At 51.5% G+C, this 21,676-nt stretch overlaps 7 protein-coding genes across 7 annotated transcripts; 1 reads left to right on the forward strand and 6 right to left on the reverse strand.

The window, feature by feature from the left end:
- The first annotated feature begins 679 nt into the window (after positions 1 to 679).
- On the forward strand, positions 680 to 1,356 carry LOC143784822 (histone H1.10-like). Its single transcript, XM_077273454.1, has one exon. The coding sequence runs from the start codon at positions 709 to 711 to the stop codon at positions 1,354 to 1,356; it is 648 nt and encodes a 215-aa protein (XP_077129569.1). The 5' UTR covers positions 680 to 708.
- An 8,059-nt stretch (positions 1,357 to 9,415) lies between these two features.
- LOC143785714 (histone H4) lies at positions 9,416 to 9,727 on the reverse strand. The gene has a single exon (XM_077274798.1). The coding sequence runs from the start codon at positions 9,725 to 9,727 to the stop codon at positions 9,416 to 9,418; it is 312 nt and encodes a 103-aa protein (XP_077130913.1).
- A 2,081-nt stretch (positions 9,728 to 11,808) lies between these two features.
- On the reverse strand, positions 11,809 to 12,247 carry LOC143784823 (histone H3). The gene has a single exon (XM_077273455.1). It carries the CDS (start codon positions 12,236 to 12,238, stop codon positions 11,828 to 11,830), a length of 411 nt encoding a protein of 136 aa, XP_077129570.1. The 5' UTR covers positions 12,239 to 12,247; the 3' UTR covers positions 11,809 to 11,827.
- Positions 12,248 to 13,471: 1,224 nt separating this feature from the next.
- On the reverse strand, positions 13,472 to 14,170 carry LOC143784824 (histone H1.01-like). The gene has a single exon (XM_077273456.1). It carries the CDS (start codon positions 14,136 to 14,138, stop codon positions 13,494 to 13,496), a length of 645 nt encoding a protein of 214 aa, XP_077129571.1. The 5' UTR covers positions 14,139 to 14,170; the 3' UTR covers positions 13,472 to 13,493.
- Positions 14,171 to 17,656: 3,486 nt separating this feature from the next.
- On the reverse strand, positions 17,657 to 17,968 carry LOC143785713 (histone H4). The gene has a single exon (XM_077274797.1). It carries the CDS (start codon positions 17,966 to 17,968, stop codon positions 17,657 to 17,659), a length of 312 nt encoding a protein of 103 aa, XP_077130912.1.
- An 855-nt stretch (positions 17,969 to 18,823) lies between these two features.
- Positions 18,824 to 19,421, reverse strand: LOC143784826 (histone H3). Its single transcript, XM_077273457.1, has one exon. It carries the CDS (start codon positions 19,415 to 19,417, stop codon positions 19,007 to 19,009), a length of 411 nt encoding a protein of 136 aa, XP_077129572.1. The 5' UTR covers positions 19,418 to 19,421; the 3' UTR covers positions 18,824 to 19,006.
- A 544-nt stretch (positions 19,422 to 19,965) lies between these two features.
- Positions 19,966 to 20,628, reverse strand: LOC143784827 (histone H1.01-like). Its single transcript, XM_077273458.1, has one exon. The coding sequence runs from the start codon at positions 20,626 to 20,628 to the stop codon at positions 19,981 to 19,983; it is 648 nt and encodes a 215-aa protein (XP_077129573.1). The 3' UTR covers positions 19,966 to 19,980.
- Between the last annotated feature and the right edge of the window lie 1,048 nt (positions 20,629 to 21,676).

The raw sequence follows: 21,676 nt of genomic DNA on the forward strand, positions 1-21,676 counted from the left end.
TCACACGGGGTAAGACACGATATCAGGCAGGTGATTGCAATCAGCCCCCGATGTGGATCATCTACTGATGTGGAACACGTGTCCCCCCAATACTCTGCACATACGGGGTACAGAGATATCACAGGTCAGGCAGGGGGCAGTCAGCGGAGGCCGTCGCCTGTGTTATCCTTCTGGGCTCTCAGCAGCTCCAGCTCGTCCCCACATCGTACAATCAGCTTCCTGTACGATAGACATTGGAGTAAAGATCCCTGTGATGGTGACAAGAGCCGGGAATAGGAGGAACGAGCTCCCGAAGCAGATTTATCTCCCCGGATACACAGCGATGTGCAGATCGGGAGGACGGCGGCGATGATCCCGGGATTTCCTCTCCGCTCTTTCCCGACTTCTCTGTTAGTGACGGCTACAAACGGTCGGTGGAGATGTTGGAGCAGGAGAAGCGATGGAGGAAGCGCGCTCTGCTGTCCGGTGTTAGCCGGTAAAAGGCTTTTCTCCCGGGCAGGGAAGCACAAGGGGAGAGCGGAGCTTCACTCGGACTCAGCTGGGAGGAGGCGGGGCCTGTGTCCACTATCAGCCAATAGATGCTCAGGACCGTGCAGCTCAGCAGCCAATCAGTGCGCAGTAAGCCTGTACATATAACAGGCGCCTCCAGCTCCGGCCTCAGTGTTTTCCTTCCTATCAGAAGAAATTTTCGTTTTATTTCCGCAGCACATGATGGCAGAGACCGCGCCAGCCGCCGCTCCCCCTCCCGCAGAACCGGCCGCCAAATCCAAGAAGCAGCCGAAGAAATCCGCCGCCAAGAAAAGCCATAAACCCTCCGGCCCCAGCGTCTCCGAGCTGATCGTGAAAGCCGTGTCCGCCTCCAAGGAGCGCAGCGGGGTGTCTCTGGCCGCCCTGAAGAAGGCTCTGTCTGCCGGAGGATACGATGTAGAGAAGAACAACAGCCGCCTGAAGCTGGCCGTCAAGTCTCTGGTCACCAAGGGCGCCCTCCTCCAGGTGAAGGGCAGCGGCGCCTCCGGGTCCTTCAAGCTGAACAAGAAGCAGGAGACCAAGGACAAAGTGGCCAAGAAGAAGTCAGGAGCTGCGGCCAAGCCCAAGAAACCCGCTGCTGCCAAGAAAGCCGCCAAATCTCCGAAGAAGCTCAAGAAGGCTCCGACCGCGGTCAAGAAGAGCCCGAAAAAGGCCAAGAAGCCCGCAGCAGCTGCCAAGAAAGCGGCCAAGAGCCCCAAGAAGCCGAAAGCCGCTCCTAAGCCCAAGAAGGCGACGAAGAGTCCGACTAAGAAGGCGGCCAAACCCAAAGCTGCCAAGAGTCCGGCTAAGAAGGCTGCGAAAGCCAAGAAGCCCGCGGCTAAGAAATAAGCGGAGCTGCTCCTGTACTTATACCACAAAGGCTCTTATCAGAGCCACCACCTCCTCCCCGCAGAGCTGTATGATCAGTGCCACCACCTCCTCCCCGCAGAGCTGTATTTTCAGTGCCACCACCTCCTCCCCGCAGAGCTGTATGATCAGTGCCACCACCTCCCCGCAGAGCTGTATGATCAGTGCCACCACCTCCTCCCCGCAGAGCTGTATGATCAGTGCCACCACCTCCTCCCCTCAGAGCTGTATGATCAGTGCCACCACCTCCCCTCAGAGCTGCATGATCAGTGCCACCACCTCCTCCCCGCAGAGCTGTAAGATAAGTGCCACCACCTCCTCCCCTCAGAGCTGTATGATCAGTGCCACCACCTCCCCTCAGAGCTGTATGATCAGTGCCACCACCTCCTCCCCTCAGAACTGTATGATCAGTGCCACCACCTCCTCCCCTCAGCTGTATAATTGCCAGCACCTCCCCGCAGAGCTGTATGATCAGTGCCACCAACTCCTTCCCTCAGAGCTGTATGATCAGTGTCACCATCTCCCCGCAGAGCTGTATGATCAGTGTCACCACCTCCCCCCGCAGAGCTGGGACTTCACAGCGAGAAGGATTTCACAAGCCTTTAATGCCACTGGCCGTTCAGAGTCACAAAGACAAGTCAATAAGGCCTGGAAAAGCCCGACTCGTTCACAGGTAACCAGAGCGTCTGAGATGGAACCTGAGCTTCTGCTAGATGGCAGCCCTATAGTGTAAGGGCACGTTAGGGATGGCCCCATCTCCAATGTTTGGGACATATAGGAATCTGCCAGGTCCATTGCGTTCACCTTCACCTCCCAATCCAATTCCCTGCACGTCGTCTCCAGAATCTGGGACAGCACGGTGTCCGAGTCTTGGAGTTTTTGCTTGTGACCGTTCCATAGCCAATCAGTAAACACCTTCACCACCGCCCTCCTGGGGAAACCTTCCGTGCCATGACATAGAATGTCCATTAGATGGGGCACCAGATCCTGTTGGGAGGACACAATTAATGATTATTAAATTTCCATAGCATATCATCCCGCACCACAGCGGAGACACTTTAGGGAAGACAGAGGCGGGTTATCACCACTTCTGTCTTCTCCTTTGCAACATATTGAAGTATCGCCAATGCTGATGGGTATAATGGACCCAGCGATCACTTGGCTGGATGTGGAAACGTGCAGAGGAAAAACTATAATGATGAAAGGGATTACAGCAGCACCGAGCGCAGATGGCAGAGCCTAGAAAATCTAGTACACCAGCCTCATTCTGGAGAGGTGCTGACATGAAGGATTGATCATCTCTCTCTGAGAGAGAGAAATAGAAAGAGAGAGAAAGAAAGAGAGAGAACGAGATAAAGAAAGAGACAAGGAGAGAGAGAAAAAGAAAGAGAGGAAGAGAGAGAAGAAAGAGAGAGAGAAAGAAATGAAGAAAGTAAGAGAGATAGAGATAGATAGAAAGAGAGAAAGGAGAGAGAAAGATTAAAAGAGAGGAGAGAGAAAGAGAAAAACGAGGATGATGAAAGGGATTACAGCAGCACCCCAAGTGCAGATGGCGGTGCCTAGAAAAACTAGTACATCAGCCTCATTCTGGAGAGGTGCTGACATGAAGGATTGATCATCTCTCCCTGAGAGAGAGAGAGAGAGAGAGAGAGAGAGAGAGAGAGAGAGAGAGAGAGAGAGAAAGAGAGACAGAGAAAGAGAGGTAAAGAGAGATAGAGCGAAAGAGAGAGAAAGAAAGAGAGAAGAGAAGGAGAGAGAAAGAGAGGAGAGACTGCTCTATACTGTACACACTGCTCTATATACTGTACACACTGCTGTATATACTGTACATACTGTACATACTGCTCTATATAATGTGTACACTGCTCTATATACTGTACACACTGCTGTATATACTGTACTTTCAGCCCTATATACTGTACATACTGCTCTATATAATGTATAAACGTCTCTATATACTCAGCTCTATATATTGTACACACTGCTGTATATACTGTACACTGCTCTATATACTGTACACTCTGCTCTATATACTGCATACACTGCTCTATATACTGTACATACTACTCTATATACTGTACACTGCTGTATATACTGTACACTCTCCTCTATTATCAGTGACACTTATTACACTGCTGATCTGGGCTGTGCAGATGTGATGTGTTGCACTATATATACCATATACAGCTGTGCTCTGTGTAGACGCTGGATTTTGCGTCTCCGCCTTTCTCCCGATATTCCCCTTTTGCACAATAGTGGGGGTCACATAAATCCGTTAATATTTCACAGTTTCCTCCACGGAGAGTCGCACTGTGAAGCTGTCGCTTTATCAGAGCTCTTCCCTCCATTACAGGCCGCAGCGGTCACAGCTTCACACGGGGTAAGACACGATATCAGGCAGGTGATTGCAATCAGCCCCCGATGTGGATCATCTATTGATGTGGAACACAACCCCCCCCCCCCCCCCCCAATACTCTGCACATACGGGGTACAGTGATATCACAGGTCAGGGAGGGGGCAGTCAGCGGAGGCCGTCGCCTGTGTTACCCTTCTGGCAAATCCCATAGTGAATGAATGAGGCCGAACGCAATGTTGCTGTAGTGAGTGACCCGTTACGCGGCAGATGCAGAAAAACTGCAAGATCTGCTGCAAAAGGCGACTTTCACATCAGCGATTCTTGCTAAAGTCACTGCCGATAGTGTCATACTCACCAAAGGGGGAGGCAGCACGACGCCCGGTGTCGGGTCGGACGATCCGCTCTTGTATAGTGATCACCCCCTGGAGTCCCTGATTAGTGGCGCAGTATCCGCAGAAGCGGCGCTGGACATAGCGGGGAGCCGGTACACGGACTGATCGGTGGCCCCATCCTACTCGCAGGTGATTTGTTGCTTCGGACATTCCCGCTCCGTTACTGCCGGTGCTCACCAGTTGTTTCTAGTTGGGGAAATGTCGCAGCGATCAGTCCTGGGCTCTGCACAGACAATCTGGTCAGCTGAGAGAGATCCGGGTGAGGAGCACAGGGGAGAGGCCGAGATCCGATCACTGCTCCTCTGCCGCTTGCAATAGGTGGCGTCCTCCGATCACTTGCGACAGTGAGAACATCAGTGAGAGAATCGCACCGACCCGAGAGCAATAAAGTCACAACCGGCAGCAAACCGGCACACAGGATCTACCAAGGTAAAAGCTCCTATATGGAAGAATGCAGCACTATAGGGGGGTATACATCACTATGCATGGGTAAAAACGAGACATGGGGGTTTCCAGCGCTCTATGGAGGGTATGCAGTGCAACATGGTGTGTGTAGCACTATAAGGGGAGTATATAGCACATATGGACGGGGGGTTACAGTGCTACATGCGATACACAGCATTATGTGTAAGGTATACAGCACCGTCTGGAGTTTATACAATGCAATATGGAGTTGTAAAGCACTATATGAGGGTATACATTGCTATATGGGCATACATTGCACTATATGAGGGTATACATTGCTATATGGGCATATATCGCAGCAGTATATGGGGAGTTACAGCACAGTCTGATGGAGGGGAGATTTATTTATGGAATAACCAATGAACTTCAGAGGGCGGAGCTTCTGATGTTGATCACCTGATTTTCTCACCCAATAGCACAGCGATCTGTCATCAGTGCTCATTTGCATGGACTGGCTATAAATGCTGCTGCTCTGGGAGAGTCAGGATCATTTTCTTCTCACTTGTGACAAGAACTATTTGCTTTCATTATGGCTGATCCCAAATCTGCCCCAGCGCCCAAGAAGGGCTCCAAAAAAGCCGTGACCAAGACCCAGAAGAAGGACGGCAAGAAGCGGAGGAAGAGCAGGAAGGAGAGCTACGCCATCTACGTGTACAAGGTGCTGAAGCAGGTCCACCCCGACACCGGCATCTCCTCCAAGGCCATGGGCATCATGAACTCCTTCGTCAACGACATCTTCGAGCGCATCGCAGGGGAAGCCTCCCGCCTGGCTCACTACAACAAGCGCTCCACCATCACCTCCCGGGAGATCCAGACCGCCGTGCGCCTGCTGCTGCCCGGAGAGCTGGCCAAGCACGCCGTGTCCGAGGGCACCAAGGCCGTCACCAAGTACACCAGCGCCAAGTGATCGGCTCCTTCCTCTGCTCCTCACCCCAAAGGCTCTTCTAAGAGCCACCCACACCCTCACTAGAAGAGCTGCTTCTCCGCTGCCTCGTAGGGTTTTGTTCCGTCTTCATCTGCAGATGTGTCCTAGTGAGATGTAGATCGTGCGCGGTATTTGGCGTCCTGCTCCTCACTGATCTGCGGCCTTTCTAGCACACAGGTGTCTGGTTCCCGTGTTAGTAGCGCAGTAGCTGTTCCCTATAATACCAGCTGCGGGGAGGGAGCGGGATGAGATCGGTTTCACCGAGCACAGGAGGTGGCTGCCGGCTCAAGCTCCAGTCTTATGAATTTAATTTTGGGGAAAAAAACAACTGCTCAATAAATGTAAAATCGACGAAAAAAATACTCCAGCATCGTCACTATGAGAATATTCAGCGACCGATACTACAAGGGATCTCAGACATCTGAACGATGGGAACCCAATCTGCCGAGAATCTGGTTCTGGAATCAGCCGCCGCCGCCCCGCACTCCTCTATTCACTGCTGTTTCTGTAGTCAGGGCTCCTACCAGATATTCAGACCTCCCAGCTCCCACCTGACTGTGGACTCCGATTCACTGACCACCTACAATCCCTACATCCGCCGATCTGCGCATCATCCTGCACTGGAGCTAAAACTGCCGAGGGAGATCGTCCCTTCTGCTCCCGGCACTTAGGGCATTGTGTGTGTTTGCGGACACGTCTGCTGGGAGCACAAGCTCCGGGATCTCCAGGATTCTGCTCTAAAGGTACCTTCACACGAAACGACATTATAACGATATCGCTAGCAATCCGTGACGTTGCAGCGTCCTCGCTAGCGATATCGTTTCGTTTGACACGCAGCAGCGATCAGGATCCTGCTGTGATGTCGCTGGTCGCTGAATAAAGTCCAGAACTTTATTTGGTCGTCCGATCGCTGTGTATCGTTGTGTTTGAAAGCAAAAGCAACGATACCAGCGATATTTTACACTGGTAACCAGGGTAAACATCGGGTTACTAAGCGCAGGGCCGCGCTTAGTTACCCGATGTTTACCCTGGTTACTAGCGTAAAATGTAAAAAAAACAAACAGCACATACTCACATTGCGTCCCCTGCAGTCTGCTTCCTCCTCTGACTCAGCGCCGCAAAGTGAAAGTGAAAGCAGCACAGCGGTGACGTCACCGCTCTGCTCTCACTGTACGGCGCTCAGTCAGTCAGGAAGTGGACGCAGGGGGACGTGAATGTAAGTATGTGCTGTTTGTTTTTTTTAGATTTTACGCTGGTAACCAGGGTAAACATCGGGTTACTAAGCGCGGCCCTGCGCTTAGTTACCCGATGTTTACCCTGGTTACCAGGGGACCTCGGCATAGTTGATCGCTGGAGAGCGGTCTGTGTGACAGCTCTCCAGCGACCAAACAGCGACGCTGCAGCGATCGACATCGTTGTCGCTATCGCTGCAGCGTCGCTTCGTGTGAAGGTACCTTAAGTCACATGTCCTTTCACCCCTTCATGGATTAATTTATTAGAGCAGATCGGGGATCGCTGTATGTATCAAGTCCCCGAGCAGCTCCATCCCCAGAAGAGTCTCATGCAGAATCATAGAGAAAAGACTCGGCTCCATCTAATCCGGTTACAACCTCACCAGAATAATAATGGCGACCGATCAGGAGAACAATCCCCGTGTTTGGGGGCATGACAGAAACCTAACAGATTTATGGGGGATATATCCGCACACTGCCTCCCAGAGACCTCTATGCACACAGTACAAGCCCCGATGTGATGCGGTTACTACAGTGCTGCCGTGAGGTGAATGTGTTGATTCTGCTGCATATTATACTGAACAGGGGGCAGCGAATATTCACAGGGAATGTGGCTGTATGAGGCAGCTGGATAGATGGACGCCCTGTGTACCGGGTACGGAGACTCCTGTGTGATGACCACGTCCTGGACACTAATGTTTGGATGGATGGCGCCTCTAAAGACTGTTATAACCTCCCCAGAATAATAATGGCAACCGATAAGAAAACCCATCCCCGTGTTTGGGGGCAGACAGCTGGGAGGGCAGGACCCGGTGTTATCAGCGGGGTAGAGCTGCCCCCACCGGTATACACAGCGACCGCCGCTACAGCAGAGGGGCCGGTAATAATCCGACGGACAAAGAACAGAGATTGAGCGGGAAATTCAAAACCAGCAACGGATCTGTAATCAGCCAATGAGCGAGAGACATCCGCAGTCGCCGACCAATCCCAGATACAGGAATATCCGCCTCCATTTAACTCCTTAGTGGCCGTGTGTGTGCGGCGACTTCCCCCACCCGAGACCCGGCAGCGTCACATCAGGCTCCTGGCAGAACATAGGAGACTTGTATTAGTCGGGCAGTGATAGGATCAGCGCGGACACCGCAGGGAATCTGCACAGGATAATAAGCGGTGAGTGAGGAGCCTCCTCCTGTGTAGATGGAGCGGAGGAGAAGCCCTGACAGGGATTAACCCCTCTCCCGCCAGCCTGTCAGTGCAGATTGAGTGTCGCTCGCAGAACTCGGCCTCAGAATAATCTGCAGATAGCCGGAAATTAGCCCTTATTGATGGAGGACTTTGTGCAGTGATTGGGACAGATAATGGCGATTCCCCCATAGATCCAGGAAGCGGCTAGTCAGCGGTGGAAGGCTGTGAATTCAGGGAGATATCTCGGTAGTAGCCGCACCCACTGCTCTATGAGGAGCCGGCTTCCCTCAGGAGCTTTGTCCCCGGTATAAACTGTACTTAGCCCTCGTGTGTGTGATCTCAGTAACATGGAGCCGGATCAGTCACTTCAGCCATGAATCTCTGCTCTGTGATGACCGCAGATCTCCTGTGCTCGGTCCGATTGATGATCACATCCCGCAGCAGAACATTAGCGGCTCATTCCTTTGCCGGCGGAGGTTGTTTGTTCTCCGGATTTGTATCACATCCGGCTAAAGCGATTTCACCATTTCTATCTGCCCCGTGCAGGTCCAGTCCCCATCACAGCTGTGGGAGCTTCTGTGCGGCTCCTCTACCAGTGGCGCAGCGCTTTCTGTAGCTATAGACTCCTGTCCTCTCAGCTCTGGGTCCTAGTGCCGCTGCCTCCAGGGTTCCACTGGTAATGGCAGATTATTTATTATAAAGTAAATCGACTGACATGTGGCCCAAAAAATGCGGCCTCAGCACCGGAGCCGCCATCCATACCAGAGTCTAGTGATCAGGACGCGGTCACATAGGAGTCTACACTCCGAGGCCATTCATCAATCCAGCCGCTTTCACTATTCGCAGCACTCCTACAACCCACACGGATCTGAGCAGGAAGATACAAGGTGTCAGAATCTCCTTTACTCAACATCAGGACGTGGATTTCTGCTCCGTAGTATCAGCAGAATATGGTAGAACTGTGCACAAATTACTATAAACGGCCCAGTGCGGATATATCCCTGTTCTCGATCATTAGAGCAGCATCAACCAGCTTCAGAAGGAACAGACAGAACGTCTTAAAATGTACAGCGTATAAAGATGGTGTCCTCGAACAGCCCCACCAGATTGGTCTCCTGCAGGGCCATCACGGCCGAGCTTATATTCTATACAGATTCCCTGCGGTGTCAGCGCTGATTATTACCTGCCCCTCTTCCCACATATTGGTAGCAGGATTTTCACTAATCGGGTCGTTTCCGCACCTTAGTCAACGATCACACGTTCAGTATTCGGTCAGTATTTCACATCATTATTTATAAGCCAAAACCAGGAGTGGGTGACGTGCTTCTATTATACTTTTCCTCTGATTGCTCCACTCCTGGTTTTGACTTACAAATACTGATAGTGTGAACGTCTCGGCAGCAGGAATAGGAAATTGCAGCCTTTCAAGAAGATGTGGGTGGCTCTGAAAAGAGCCTTTGGGTTGTCAGGACAGAAGAGAACACAATTAACCTCCGAAGCCGTAGAGAGTGCGGCCCTGGCGCTTGAGCGCGTACACCACGTCCATGGCGGTGACGGTCTTCCTCTTGGCGTGCTCGGTGTAGGTGACGGCGTCACGGATCACGTTCTCCAGGAAGACTTTCAGGACACCGCGAGTCTCCTCATAGATGAGGCCGGAGATGCGCTTGACGCCTCCTCTGCGAGCTAGACGGCGGATGGCAGGCTTGGTGATGCCCTGGATGTTATCACGGAGCACCTTCCTGTGCCGCTTGGCGCCGCCCTTCCCGAGACCTTTTCCTCCTTTACCGCGACCAGACATCTTCCACGTAGTCAGCAGAACACGATGACTGAGCAGCGCAGAGTCCTTCCTTTATATAGCGAGTGAGCGGACCGGAGCGAGAACCGCAGAGATGACGCGTTTCCGGAGCGAGATTTCTAGTACTAAATTTGCAGTTAGCTCCTCCCTTTCGTCTCTGATTGGTTGAGCACAGAACGGTTGGCGATTTTGAATTTCCCGATTATTGTCCTCTTATTTTCCCGCTTCTCCATTCTTCTCACCTCGGCGCTGCTGCTAGATCTGTTGGTTATTTTGATTTGTGCTTTCATTGTAGTTCCTGCTGCTATTTTCCAGCTTGTTAGAAAGTAGAATACAAAAATGTATTTTAGGGACAATGATCTACAGAAAACTCATCTGATCCCCGGCAGTCACTGTGGTGCCGGATTGGCGGCCATTACCGGTCCCTCAGAGCAGGGAGCTGCATGTAACCAGACCCCCGGCGTCTCCAGCCCCAGAGAACATAGGAGAACTCAAATACACGATAATTACATAACGACCCACCCACCACAAATGTGATCTGTAGCGATGGGGGGAGGGAGAAAAGCGGAGACACAAAATCCAGCATCTACACAGAGAGCACAGCTGTATATAGTATATATAGTGCATATCACATCTGTACTGCCCAGATCAGCAGTGTAATAAGTGTCACTGATAATAGAGGAGTGTGTACAGTATATACAGCAGTGTACAGTGCAGTGTACAGTATATACAGCAGTATACAGTATATAAAGCAGTGTACAGTATATAGAGCAGTGTACAGTATATACAGCAGTGTGTACAGTATATACAGCAGTGTACAGTGTATAGAGCAGTGTACAGTGTATAGAGCAGTGTACAGTATATAGAGCAGTGTACAGTATATAGAGCAGTGTGTACATTATATACAGCAGTGTACATTATATTGAGCAGTGTACATTATATGCAGCAGTGTGTACAGTATATACAACAGTGTGTACATTATATACAGCAGTGTACATTATATTGAGCAGTTTACATTATATGCAGCAGTGTGTACAGTATATACAGCAGTGTGTACATTATATAGAGCAGTGTGTACATTATATACAGCAGTGTGTACAGTATATAGAGCAGTGTGTACAGTATATAGAGCAGTGTGTACATTATATACAGCAGTGTGTACAGTATATAGAGCAGTGTGTACATTATATACAGCAGTGTGTATAGTATATAGAGCAGTGTGTACAGTATATACAACAGTGTGTACAGCATATACAGCAGCGTGTACATTATATTGAGCAGTGTACAGTATATACAGAGCAGACAAAGAGGGAGTTAAGTATTGTTGAGCGGCGCCGTGGCTCAGTGGTTAACACTGCAGCCTTGCAGCACTGGTGTCCGTTTTTTTTCTTTAGTTTCCGGACGGACAGATATCGGAAATGTGTTTGTGTCCTGCGATCACTGGTCACTTACGTTCCATACAGGAGTCTAATAGGTAGATATATATCCAGGTCCAGGGATCACAGAAAAACGTATTTGGAAATAATACAAAAAAACTCACAAACTGCATAAGGAGTCACAGGGGATGTACACTTACACTAGGCAGACGCGGTTCTGACTTACTAATAAATACGTTTTTATGGGATGCCTGGAGCTGGATCTGTCCCCCACTAAATGATTCAGTGTCTCGTGTCCCTTTCTACTTTTGGGGGAGATGACGTTTTACCTTTTTCCTTCTACTTAGTCTAGATAGGTTTTCAGTATCAAGGGAGAAGTATCAAGGGAGAAGTATCCGCTTTCAAGAATACAAGGAACATAACTTTCCCTCTTTCCATAGTGACTCCATCACACCGGAGTGCCGGGAATATAAGGAAACGAGGTCCAGCAGTTTAGAGAGAACTTATAAGGGGATGAGGAGTCTCTAAAACGCTGATTGATTTTATCTAGGCAAAACGACTATAGAACTGCTGCAAACTCCTGCAGAGAAATGAACAACTAGTCCGGATACATGATGCATTCAGGATCAGCCCTGTGTGGCGGAGGTTAGGAATGAGCTCGTCTGGAGGGAGGATTTGGTGGCTCTGAAAAGAGCCTTTGTGGTACAGTCAGGTCTTGAGAACAGATCTAAGCTCTCTCCCCACGGATCCGGCGGGCCAGCTGGATGTCTTTGGGCATGATGGTGACCCTCTTGGCGTGGATGGCGCACAGGTTGGTGTCCTCAAACAGCCCCACCAGATAAGCCTCGCTGGCCTCCTGCAGGGCCATCACGGCCGAGCTTTGGAAGCGCAGATCAGTCTTGAAGTCCTGGGCGATCTCTCTCACCAGTCGCTGGAAGGGAAGTTTACGGATCAGCAGCTCGGTGGATTTCTGATAGCGGCGGATCTCACGGAGAGCGACTGTTCCCGGGCGGTAACGATGGGGCTTCTTCACTCCACCAGTGGCCGGAGCGCTCTTCCTGGCGGCCTTAGTGGCCAGCTGCTTGCGGGGAGCTTTCCCTCCGGTGGATTTACGGGCGGTCTGCTTGGTTCTGGCCATAGCTCTGTATAGAAGAGAACAGAAGTGATGAGAGGAGCGGAGAGAGCGGGATATTTATACTCCTCTGCTCCTAGTCTCGCTCCATGTGGACACGCCCCCTGCATACCATTGGTTATTTTGTAGAAGGTGAGCAGCCAATAACGTGTGATGTCCGCGACCAATCACTGCACAGAGAAGGTTCAGCCTGACTCACACTTCAGATATTACTTGCTGCTCTGAAACACAGGGTCGCATCAAATCTCCAGGCGGCTAATACAGCGGAAGCTCCGGTTCTAGATTCCCAGTGCCCGGAGCTGTACAGTGGCTCCTCTATAATCAGTCACTGAGGCTTCAACTCTCACATCGGAGTAATAACCTCACACCCCTATTACTGAGATGAGGGTTACATGTGGTGATAACTGATTAGGATGATACAAGTGTCGTGATCTCTGCTGCACATCGGCCCCTTCCCTCCATTAATGACACAGAATTGTCACCTGTAGGCACTGATCATACAGCTCTGCGGGGAGGTGGTGGCACTGATCATACAGCTCTGCGGGGAGGAGGTGGTGGCACTGATCATACAGCTCTGAGGGAAGGAGGTGGTGGCACTGATCATACAGCTCTGCGGGGAGGAGGTGGTGGCACTTATCATACAGCTCTGCGGGGAGGAGGTGGTGGCACTGATCATACAGCTCTGCGGGGGGGAGGTGGTGGCACTTATCATACAGCTCTGCGGGGAGGAGGTGGTGGCACTGATCATACAGCTCTGAGGGGAGGTGGTGGCACTGATCATACAGCTCGGAGGGGAGGTGGTGGCACTGATCATACAGCTCTGCGGGGAGGTGGTGACACTGATCATACAGCTCTGAGGGAAGGACGTGGTGGCACTGATCATACAGCTCTGAGGGAAGGAGTTGGTGGCACTGATCATACAGCTCTGCGGGGAGGTGCTGGCAATTATCATACAGCTGAGGGGAGGAGGTGGTGGCACTGATCATACAGTTCTGAGGGGAAGAGGTGGTGGCACTGATCATACAGCTCTGCGGGGAGGTGCCGGCAATTATACAGCTGAGGGGAGGAGGTGGTGGCACTGATCATACAGCTCTGAGGGGAGGAGGTGGTGGCACTTATCATACAGCTCTGCGGGGAGGTGGTGGCACTGATCATACAGCTCTGCGGGGAGGAGGTGGTGGCACTGATCATACAGCTCTGAGGGGAGGAGGTGGTGGCTCTGATAAGAGCCTTTGTGGTATAAGTACAGGAGCAGCTCCGCTTATTTCTTAGCCGCTGGCTTCTTGGCTTTCGCAGCCTTCTTAGCCGGACTCTTGGCAGCTTTGGGTTTGGCCGCCTTCTTAGCCGGACTCTTCGTCGCCTTCTTGGGCTTAGGAGCGGCTTTCGGCTTCTTGGGGCTCTTGGCCGCTTTCTTGGCAGCTGCTGCGGGCTTCTTGGCCTTTTTCGGGCTCTTCTTGGCCGCGGTCGGAGCCTTCTTTAGCTTCTTCGGAGATTTGGCGGCTTTCTTGGCAGCAGCGGGTTTCTTGGGCTTGGCCGCAGCTGCTGACTTCTTCTTGGCCACTTTCTCCTTCGTCTCCTGTTTCTTGTTCAGCTTGAAGGACCCGGAGGCGCCGCTGCCCTTCACCTGGAGGAGGGCGCCCTTGGTGACCAGAGACTTGACGGCCAGCTTCAGGCGGCTGTTGTTCTTCTCTACATCGTATCCTCCGGCAGACAGAGCCTTCTTCAGGGCGGCCAGAGACACCCCGCTGCGCTCCTTGGAGGCGGACACGGCTTTCACGATCAGCTCGGAGACGCTGGGGCCGGAGGGTTTATGGCTTTTCTTGGCGGCGGATTTCTTCGGCTGCTTCTTGGATTTGGCGGCCGGTTCTGCGGGAGGGGGAGCGGCGGCTGGCGCGGTCTCTGCCATTATGTGCTGCGGAAATAAAACGAAAATTTCTTCTGATAGGAAGGAAAACACTGAGGCCGGAGCTGGAGGCGCCTGTATATGTACAGGCTTACTGCGCACTGATTGGCTGCTGAGCTGCACCGTCCTGAGCATCTATTGGCTGACACTAGACACAGGCCCCGCCTCATCCCAGCTGAGTCCGAGTGAAGCTCCGCTCTCCCCTTGTGCTTCCCTGCCCGGGAGAAAAGCCCTTTACCGGCTAACACCGGACAGCAGAGCGCGCTTCCTCCATCGCTTCTCCTGCTCCAACATCTCCACCGACCGTTTGTAGCCGTCACTAACAGAGAAGTCGGGAAAGAGCGGAGAGGAAATCCCGGGATCATCGCCGACGTCCTCCCGATCTGCACATCGCTGTGTATCCGGGGAGATAAATCTGCTGCGGGAGCTCGTTCCTCCTATTCCCGGCTCTTGTCACCATCACAGGGATCTTTACTCCAATGTCTATCGTACAGGAAGCTGATTGTACGATGTGGGGACGAGCTGGAGCTGCTGAGAGCCCAGAAGGATAACACAGGCGACGGCCTCCGCTGACTGCCCCCTCCCTGACCTGTGATATCTCTGTACCCCGTATGTGCAGAGTATTGGGGGGACACGTGTTCCACATCAGTAGATGATCCACATCGGGGGCTGATTGCAATCACCTGCCTGATATCGTGTCTTACCCCGTGTGAAGCTGTGACCGCTGCGGCCTGTAATGGAGGGAAGAGCTCTGATAAGGCGACAGCTGCACATTGCGACTCTCCGGGGAGGAAACTGTGAACTATTAACGGATTTATGTGACCCCCACTATTGTGCAAAAGGGGAATATTGGGAGAAAAGCGGAGACGCAAAATCCAGCGTCCACACAGAGCACAGCTGTATATAGTATATATAGTGCAACACATCACATCTGCACAGCCCAGATCAGCAGTGTAATAAATGTCACTGATAATAGAGGAGTGTGTACAGTATATACAGCAGTGTACAGTATATAGAGTAGTATGTACAGCATATAGAGCAGTGTATGCAGTATATACAGCAGTGTGTACGATATATAGAGCTGAGTATATAGAGAAGTTTATACATTATATAGAGCAGTATGTACAGTATATAGAGCAGTGTATGCAGTATATAGAGCAGAGTGTACAGTATATAGAGCAGTGTACAGTATATACAGCAGTGTGTACAATATATAGAGCTGAGTATATAGAGACGTTTATACATTATATAGAGCAGTATGTACAGTATATAGGGCTGAAAGTACAGTATATACAGCAGTGTGTACAGTATATAGAGCAATGTACACATTATATAGAGCAGTATGTACAGTATGTACAGTATATACAGCAGTGTGTACAGTATATAGAGCAGTGTGTACAGTATAGAGCAGTCTCTCCTCTCTTTCTCTCTCCTTCTCTTCTCTCTCTCTTTCTTTCTCTCTCTTTCGCTCTATCTCTCTTTACCTCTCTTTATCTGTCTCTCTTTCCCTCTATTTCTCTCTGTCTTTCTCTCTGTCTTTCTCTCTCTCTCTCTCTCAGGGAGAGGTGATCAATCCTTCATGTCAGCACCTCTCCAGAATGAGGCTGATCTACTAGTTTTTCTAGGCACCGCCATCTGCACTTGGGGTGCTGCTGTAATCCCTTTCATTATCCTCGTTTTTCTCTTTTTCTCTCCTCTCTTTTAATCTTTCTCTCTCCTTTCTCTCTTTCTATCTATCTCTATCTCTCTTACTTTCTTCATTTCTTTCTCTCTCACTCTTTCTTCTCTCTCTTTCTCTCTTTCTTTTTCTCTCTCCTTGTCTCTTTCTTTATCTCGTTCTCTCTCTTTCTTTCTCTCTCTTTCTATTTCTCTCTCTCAGAGAGAGATGATCAATCCTTCATGTCAGCACCTCTCCAGAATGAGGCTGGTGTACTAGATTTTCTAGGCACTGCCATCTGCGCTCGGTGCTGCTGTAATCCCTTTCATCATTATAGTTTTTCCTCTGCACGTTTCCACATCCAGCCAAGTGATCGCTGGGTCCATTATACCCATCAGCATCGGCGATACTTCAATATGTTGCAAAGGAGAAGACAGAAGTGGTGATAACCCGCCTCTGTCTTCCCTAAAGTGTCTCCGCTGTGGTGCGGGATGATATGCTATGGAAATTTAATAATCATTAATTGTGTCCTCCCAACAGGATCTGGTGCCCCATCTAATGGACATTCTATGTCATGGCACGGAAGGTTTCCCCAGGAGGGCGGTGGTGAAAGTGTTTACTAATTGGCTATGGAACGGTCACATGCAAATCTCCAAGACTCGGACACAGTGCTGTCCCAGATTCTGGAGACGACGTGCAGGGAATTGGATTGGGAGGTGAAGGTGAACGCAATGGACTTGGCAGATTCCTATATGTCCCAAACATTGGAGATGGGGCCATCCCTAACGTGCCCTTACACTATAGGGCTGCCATCTAGCAGAAGCTCAGGTTCCATCTCAGACGCTCTGGTTACCTGTGAACGAGTCGGGCTTTTCCAGGCCTTATTGACTTGTCTTTGTGACTCTGAACGGCCAGTGGCATTAAAGGCTTGTGAAATCCTTCTCGCTGTGAAGTCCAAACTGTGCACAAATGGTCCAGAGTGTGCGGCTAATACAGTAGATGACGGGAAACTCTCCCACCAGCATTAGTGGGGAAGCCGGGTTATCCTGTAACCTTCAGTGCGGCTGCTAGTAAGTTATGTCCTAACATTCCCAAACAGATGGAACTTCTAGCAGACTGCCTCTTGTTTTGGTTCTCGGTTCTCCGAGTAATGGATGCCGGGGGTTAGTCACTGTCGGCGCAGTATAGGCATCTTCTGCAATAATCTGCATGTATAGATTCAGCAGCGTTAGAAGCAGCAGGAGGCTCCTCTTTCAGCCACTTAATAAAAGAAATCAACTGACATGTGCCCGAAAACATGCGGCCTCAGCACCAGAGCTGCTTATAGTTTGCGGACACGACCTATTCTATAACATTCGTGTATATGGGATCTATGTTTATCTCAGAGGCCGTCATCCATACCAGAGTCTAGTGATCAGGACGCGGTCACATAGGAGTCTACACTCCGAGTCCATTCATCAATCCAGCCACATTCCCTTTCACTGTTCGCAGCCCTCCTACAACCCACACGGATCTGAGCAGGAAGATACAAGGTGTCAGAATCTCTACTCAACACCAGGACTTGGATTTCTGCTCCGTAGTATCAGCAGAATATGGTAGAACTGTGCACAAATTACTATGAACGGCCAAGTGCGGATATATCCCCCATACACTCCAGGTATATATCTGTCCTCGATCATTAGAACAGCAACAACCATCTCCAGAAGGAACAGACAGAACGTCTTAATGTACAGGGTATAAAGCCTGCACTGGCAGTCACACAAGCAGTGACCATCAGACCCCAGCAGTCAGGTGCAGCCTCTCATAGAAGATGTGGGTGGCTCTGAAAAGAGCCTTTGGGTTGTCAGGACAGAAGAGAACACAATTAACCTCCGAAGCCGTAGAGAGTGCGGCCCTGGCGCTTGAGCGCGTACACCACGTCCATGGCGGTGACGGTCTTCCTCTTGGCGTGCTCGGTGTAGGTGACGGCGTCACGGATCACGTTCTCCAGGAAGACTTTCAGGACACCGCGAGTCTCCTCATAGATGAGGCCGGAGATGCGCTTGACGCCTCCTCTGCGAGCTAGACGGCGGATGGCAGGCTTGGTGATGCCCTGGATGTTATCACGGAGCACCTTCCTGTGCCGCTTGGCGCCGCCCTTCCCGAGACCTTTTCCTCCTTTGCCGCGACCAGACATCTTCTACAGTGAGCAAAAACTGATGCCGGAGCCGCACAGACTCCTTCTTTATATGGAGGAGGAATGGACCAGAGAGAGAACTGCAGAGATGACGCGCTTCCAGGGCGAGATGTCTAGTACTAAATTAGCAGTAAAGCTCCTCCCTTTCGTCTCTGATTGGTTGAGCACAGAACGGTTGGCGATTTTGAATTTCCCGCTTATTGTCCTCTTCTTTTCCCACCTCTCTATTCTTCTCATCTCGGCGCCGCTGCTAGATCTGTTGGTTATTTAGATTTTTCCTTTCATTGTAGTTTGTCAAAAGTTAGAAAATAGAATTAAAAAAAATGTATTTTAGGGACAATGATCTACAGAAAACTCATCTGATCCCCGGCAGTCACTGTGGTGCCGGACTGGCGGCCATTACCTGTCACTGCAGAGCAGGGAGCTGCATGTAACCAGACCCCCGGCGGCTCCAGCTACAGAGAAGATGGGAAAACGGAAATACACGATAATTATATAACCACCCACCACAAATGTGATCTGTAGCGATGGGGGGAGGGATCTGCTCCGATCAGTGTCAAGCAGAATAGATTCACATAAAGGCGCCATCACCGATCTGGGGGACAAATGAGGTTATTAATAGAAACTAAACGCAGAGATCTCCGATCAGAACAAGAGAACAACCTAAAGCCGCAAGACTGCAGAGGCGGCACTAGGACCCCATTTACCCCTGCTGTACAGAAACCGCGCCTCCACCGCCACAGACCCGGGCTGTGCTCTGTACACACTTTACCCTGTCCTTATAAAACGTCAGTTATGTAATAGATGTCGCACACTTGGACTAGGTGAGAATAGAGAAGGGGCGGAGCGGTCACTGGAATATCGCGGATCACCTACAATATCGGAAACAGCAGCCGCCGTCTATTACCGGTTGCGACCGCGCTCCGTATATGGAGAATACGCGCAGAAAAGGGACCGTTCAGGACTCGGCTCATTTGTGGGAGGATTTGGTGGCTCTGAAAAGAGCCTTTGTGCTACAGTCAGGTGTGGAGGACAGATCTAAGCTCTCTCCCCACGGATCCGGCGGGCCAGCTGGATGTCTTTGGGCATGATGGTGACCCTCTTGGCGTGGATGGCGCACAGGTTGGTGTCCTCGAACAGCCCCACCAGATAAGCCTCGCTGGCCTCCTGCAGGGCCATCACGGCCGAGCTCTGGAAGCGCAGATCGGTCTTGAAGTCCTGGGCGATCTCTCTCACCAGTCGCTGGAAGGGAAGTTTACGGATCAGCAGCTCGGTGGATTTCTGATAGCGGCGGATCTCACGGAGAGCGACTGTTCCCGGGCGGTAACGATGAGGCTTCTTCACTCCACCAGTGGCGGGAGCGCTCTTCCTGGCGGCCTTAGTGGCCAGCTGCTTGCGGGGAGCTTTCCCTCCGGTGGATTTACGGGCGGTCTGCTTAGTTCTGGCCATAGCTCTGTATAGAACAGATGTGATAAGCGCAGCGGCGGGAGCAGGGTATTTATGCTCCCGTGCGCGTCCTCATTGGTCTCTGGGAAACACGCCCCCTGCACTCCATTGGTTCTTTCATGAAAAAAAAGAGGCCAACAAGGGTTGATGTGCTCCGCTTCCAGAACAGTAATCTCGCCCCCCTGAAGTCCCCGCCTCTTCCATGATGCGTTTCTTCAGGTCACACTCATTTGCCGCTGCTGGACCACCTGATGTATCTGCGTTGAATGTCTCCGTGTAAAGCGCTGTACAGTGCAGCTCCCGCATTATCATCAGATCACACCCGTCCCCCCCATCCTGAGACTGCGCCCACTATCAGGTATATTAAAAACATTAGACGTACGAGATCTGATCATACAGCTCTGCGGGGAGGTGGTGGCTCTGATCATACAGCTCTGCGGGGAGGTGGTGGCACCGAGCATACAGCTCTGCGGGGAGGTGGTGGTGGCACTGATCATACAGCTCTGAGGGGAGGAGGTGGTGGCTCTGATAAGAGCCTTTGGGGTACGAGGACAGGGCGGCTCCGCTTATTTTTTAGCCGCGGGCTTCTTGGCTTTCGCAGCCTTCTTAGCCGGACTCTTGGCAGCTTTGGGTTTGGCCACCTTCTTAGCCGGACTCTTCGTCGCCTTCTTGGGCTTGGGAGCGGCTTTCGGCTTCTTGGGGCTCTTGGCCGCTTTCTTGGCAGCTGCTGCGGGCTTCTTGGCCTTTTTCGGGCTCTTCTTGGCCGTGGTCGGGGCCTTCTTTAGCTTCTTCGGAGATTTGGCGGCTTTCTTGGCAGCAGCGGGTTTCTTGGGCTTGGCCGCAGCTGCTGACTTCTTCTTGGCCACTTTCTCCTTCGTCTCCTGTTTCTTGTTCAGCTTGAAGGATCCGGAGGCGCCGCTGCCCTTCACCTGGAGGAGGGCGCCCTTGGTGACCAGAGACTTGACGGCCAGCTTCAGGCGGCTGTTGTTCTTCTCTACATCGTATCCTCCGGCAGACAGAGCCTTCTTCAGGGCGGCCAGAGACACCCCGCTGCGCTCCTTGGAGGCGGACACGGCTTTCACGATCAGCTCGGAGACGCTGGGTCCGGAGGGTTTATGGCTTTTCTTGGCGGCGGATTTCTTCGGCTGTTTCTGAGATTTGGCGGCCGGTTCTGCGGGAGGGGGAGCGGGGGCTGGCGCAGTCTCTGCCATCATGTGCTGCGGAAACAAAACGAAAATCTCTCCTGATAGGAAGGAAAATACTGAGGCCGGAGCTGGAGGCGCCTGTTATATGTACAGGCTTACTGCGCACTGATTGGCTGCTGAGCTGCACGGTCCTGAGCATCTATTGGCTGATAGTGGACACAGGCCCCGCCTCCTCCCAGCTGAGTCCGAGTGAAGCTCCGCTCTCCCCTTGTGCTTCCCTGCCCGGGAGAAAAGCCCTTTACCGGCAAACACCGGACAGCAGAGCGCGCTTCCTCCATCGCTTCTCCTGCTCCAACATCTCCACCAACCGTTTGTAGCCGTCACTAACAGAGAAGTCGGGAAAGAGCGGAGAGGAAATCCCGGGATCATCGCCGCCGTCCTCCCGATCTGCACATCGCTGTGTATCCGGGGAGATAAATCTGCTGCGGGAGCTCGTTCCTCCTATTCCCGGCTCTTGTCACCATCACAGGGATCTTTACTCCAATGTCTATCGTACAGGAAGCTGATTGTACGATGTGGGGACGAGCTGGAGCTGCTGAGAGCCCAGAAGGATAACACAGGCGACGGCCTCCGCTGACTGCCCCCTCCCTGACCTGTGATATCTCTGTACCCCGTATGTGCAGAGTATTGGGGGGACACGTGTTCCACATCAGTAGATGATCCACATCGGGGGCTGATTGCAATCACCTGCCTGATATCGTGTCTTACCCCGTGTGAAGCTGTGACCGCTGCGGCCTGTAATGGAGGGAAGAGCTCTGATAAAGCGACAGCTGCACAGTGCGACTCTCCGGGGAGGAAACTGTGAAATATTAACGGATTTATGTGACCCCCACTATTGTGCAAAAGGGGAATATTGGGAGAAAAGCGGAGACATAAAATCCAGCGTCTACACAGAGCACAGCTGTATATAGTATATATAGTGCAACACATCACATCTGCACAGCCCAGATCAGCAGTGTAATAAGTGTCACTGATAATAGAGGAGTGTGTACAGTATATACAGCAGTGTACAATATAGAGCGGTGTGTACAGTATGTAGAATAGGGTATACAGTATA

Source organism: Ranitomeya variabilis, chromosome 7 (assembly GCF_051348905.1).
Source record: "Ranitomeya variabilis isolate aRanVar5 chromosome 7, aRanVar5.hap1, whole genome shotgun sequence".
Taxonomy (NCBI): Eukaryota; Metazoa; Chordata; class Amphibia; order Anura; family Dendrobatidae; genus Ranitomeya; species Ranitomeya variabilis.

What these genes read in the sequence shown, in the direction of transcription:
- LOC143784824 (XM_077273456.1), bottom strand. Translation starts at nt 14,138, where the DNA reads ATGGCAGAGACCGCGCCAGCCGCCGCTCCCCCTCCCGCAGAACCGGCC.
- LOC143784827 (XM_077273458.1), bottom strand. Translation starts at nt 20,628, where the DNA reads ATGATGGCAGAGACTGCGCCAGCCCCCGCTCCCCCTCCCGCAGAACCG.
- LOC143784826 (XM_077273457.1), bottom strand. Translation starts at nt 19,417, where the DNA reads ATGGCCAGAACTAAGCAGACCGCCCGTAAATCCACCGGAGGGAAAGCT.
- LOC143784823 (XM_077273455.1), bottom strand. Translation starts at nt 12,238, where the DNA reads ATGGCCAGAACCAAGCAGACCGCCCGTAAATCCACCGGAGGGAAAGCT.
- LOC143785714 (XM_077274798.1), bottom strand. Translation starts at nt 9,727, where the DNA reads ATGTCTGGTCGCGGTAAAGGAGGAAAAGGTCTCGGGAAGGGCGGCGCC.
- LOC143784822 (XM_077273454.1), top strand. Translation starts at nt 709, where the DNA reads ATGATGGCAGAGACCGCGCCAGCCGCCGCTCCCCCTCCCGCAGAACCG.
- LOC143785713 (XM_077274797.1), bottom strand. Translation starts at nt 17,968, where the DNA reads ATGTCTGGTCGCGGCAAAGGAGGAAAAGGTCTCGGGAAGGGCGGCGCC.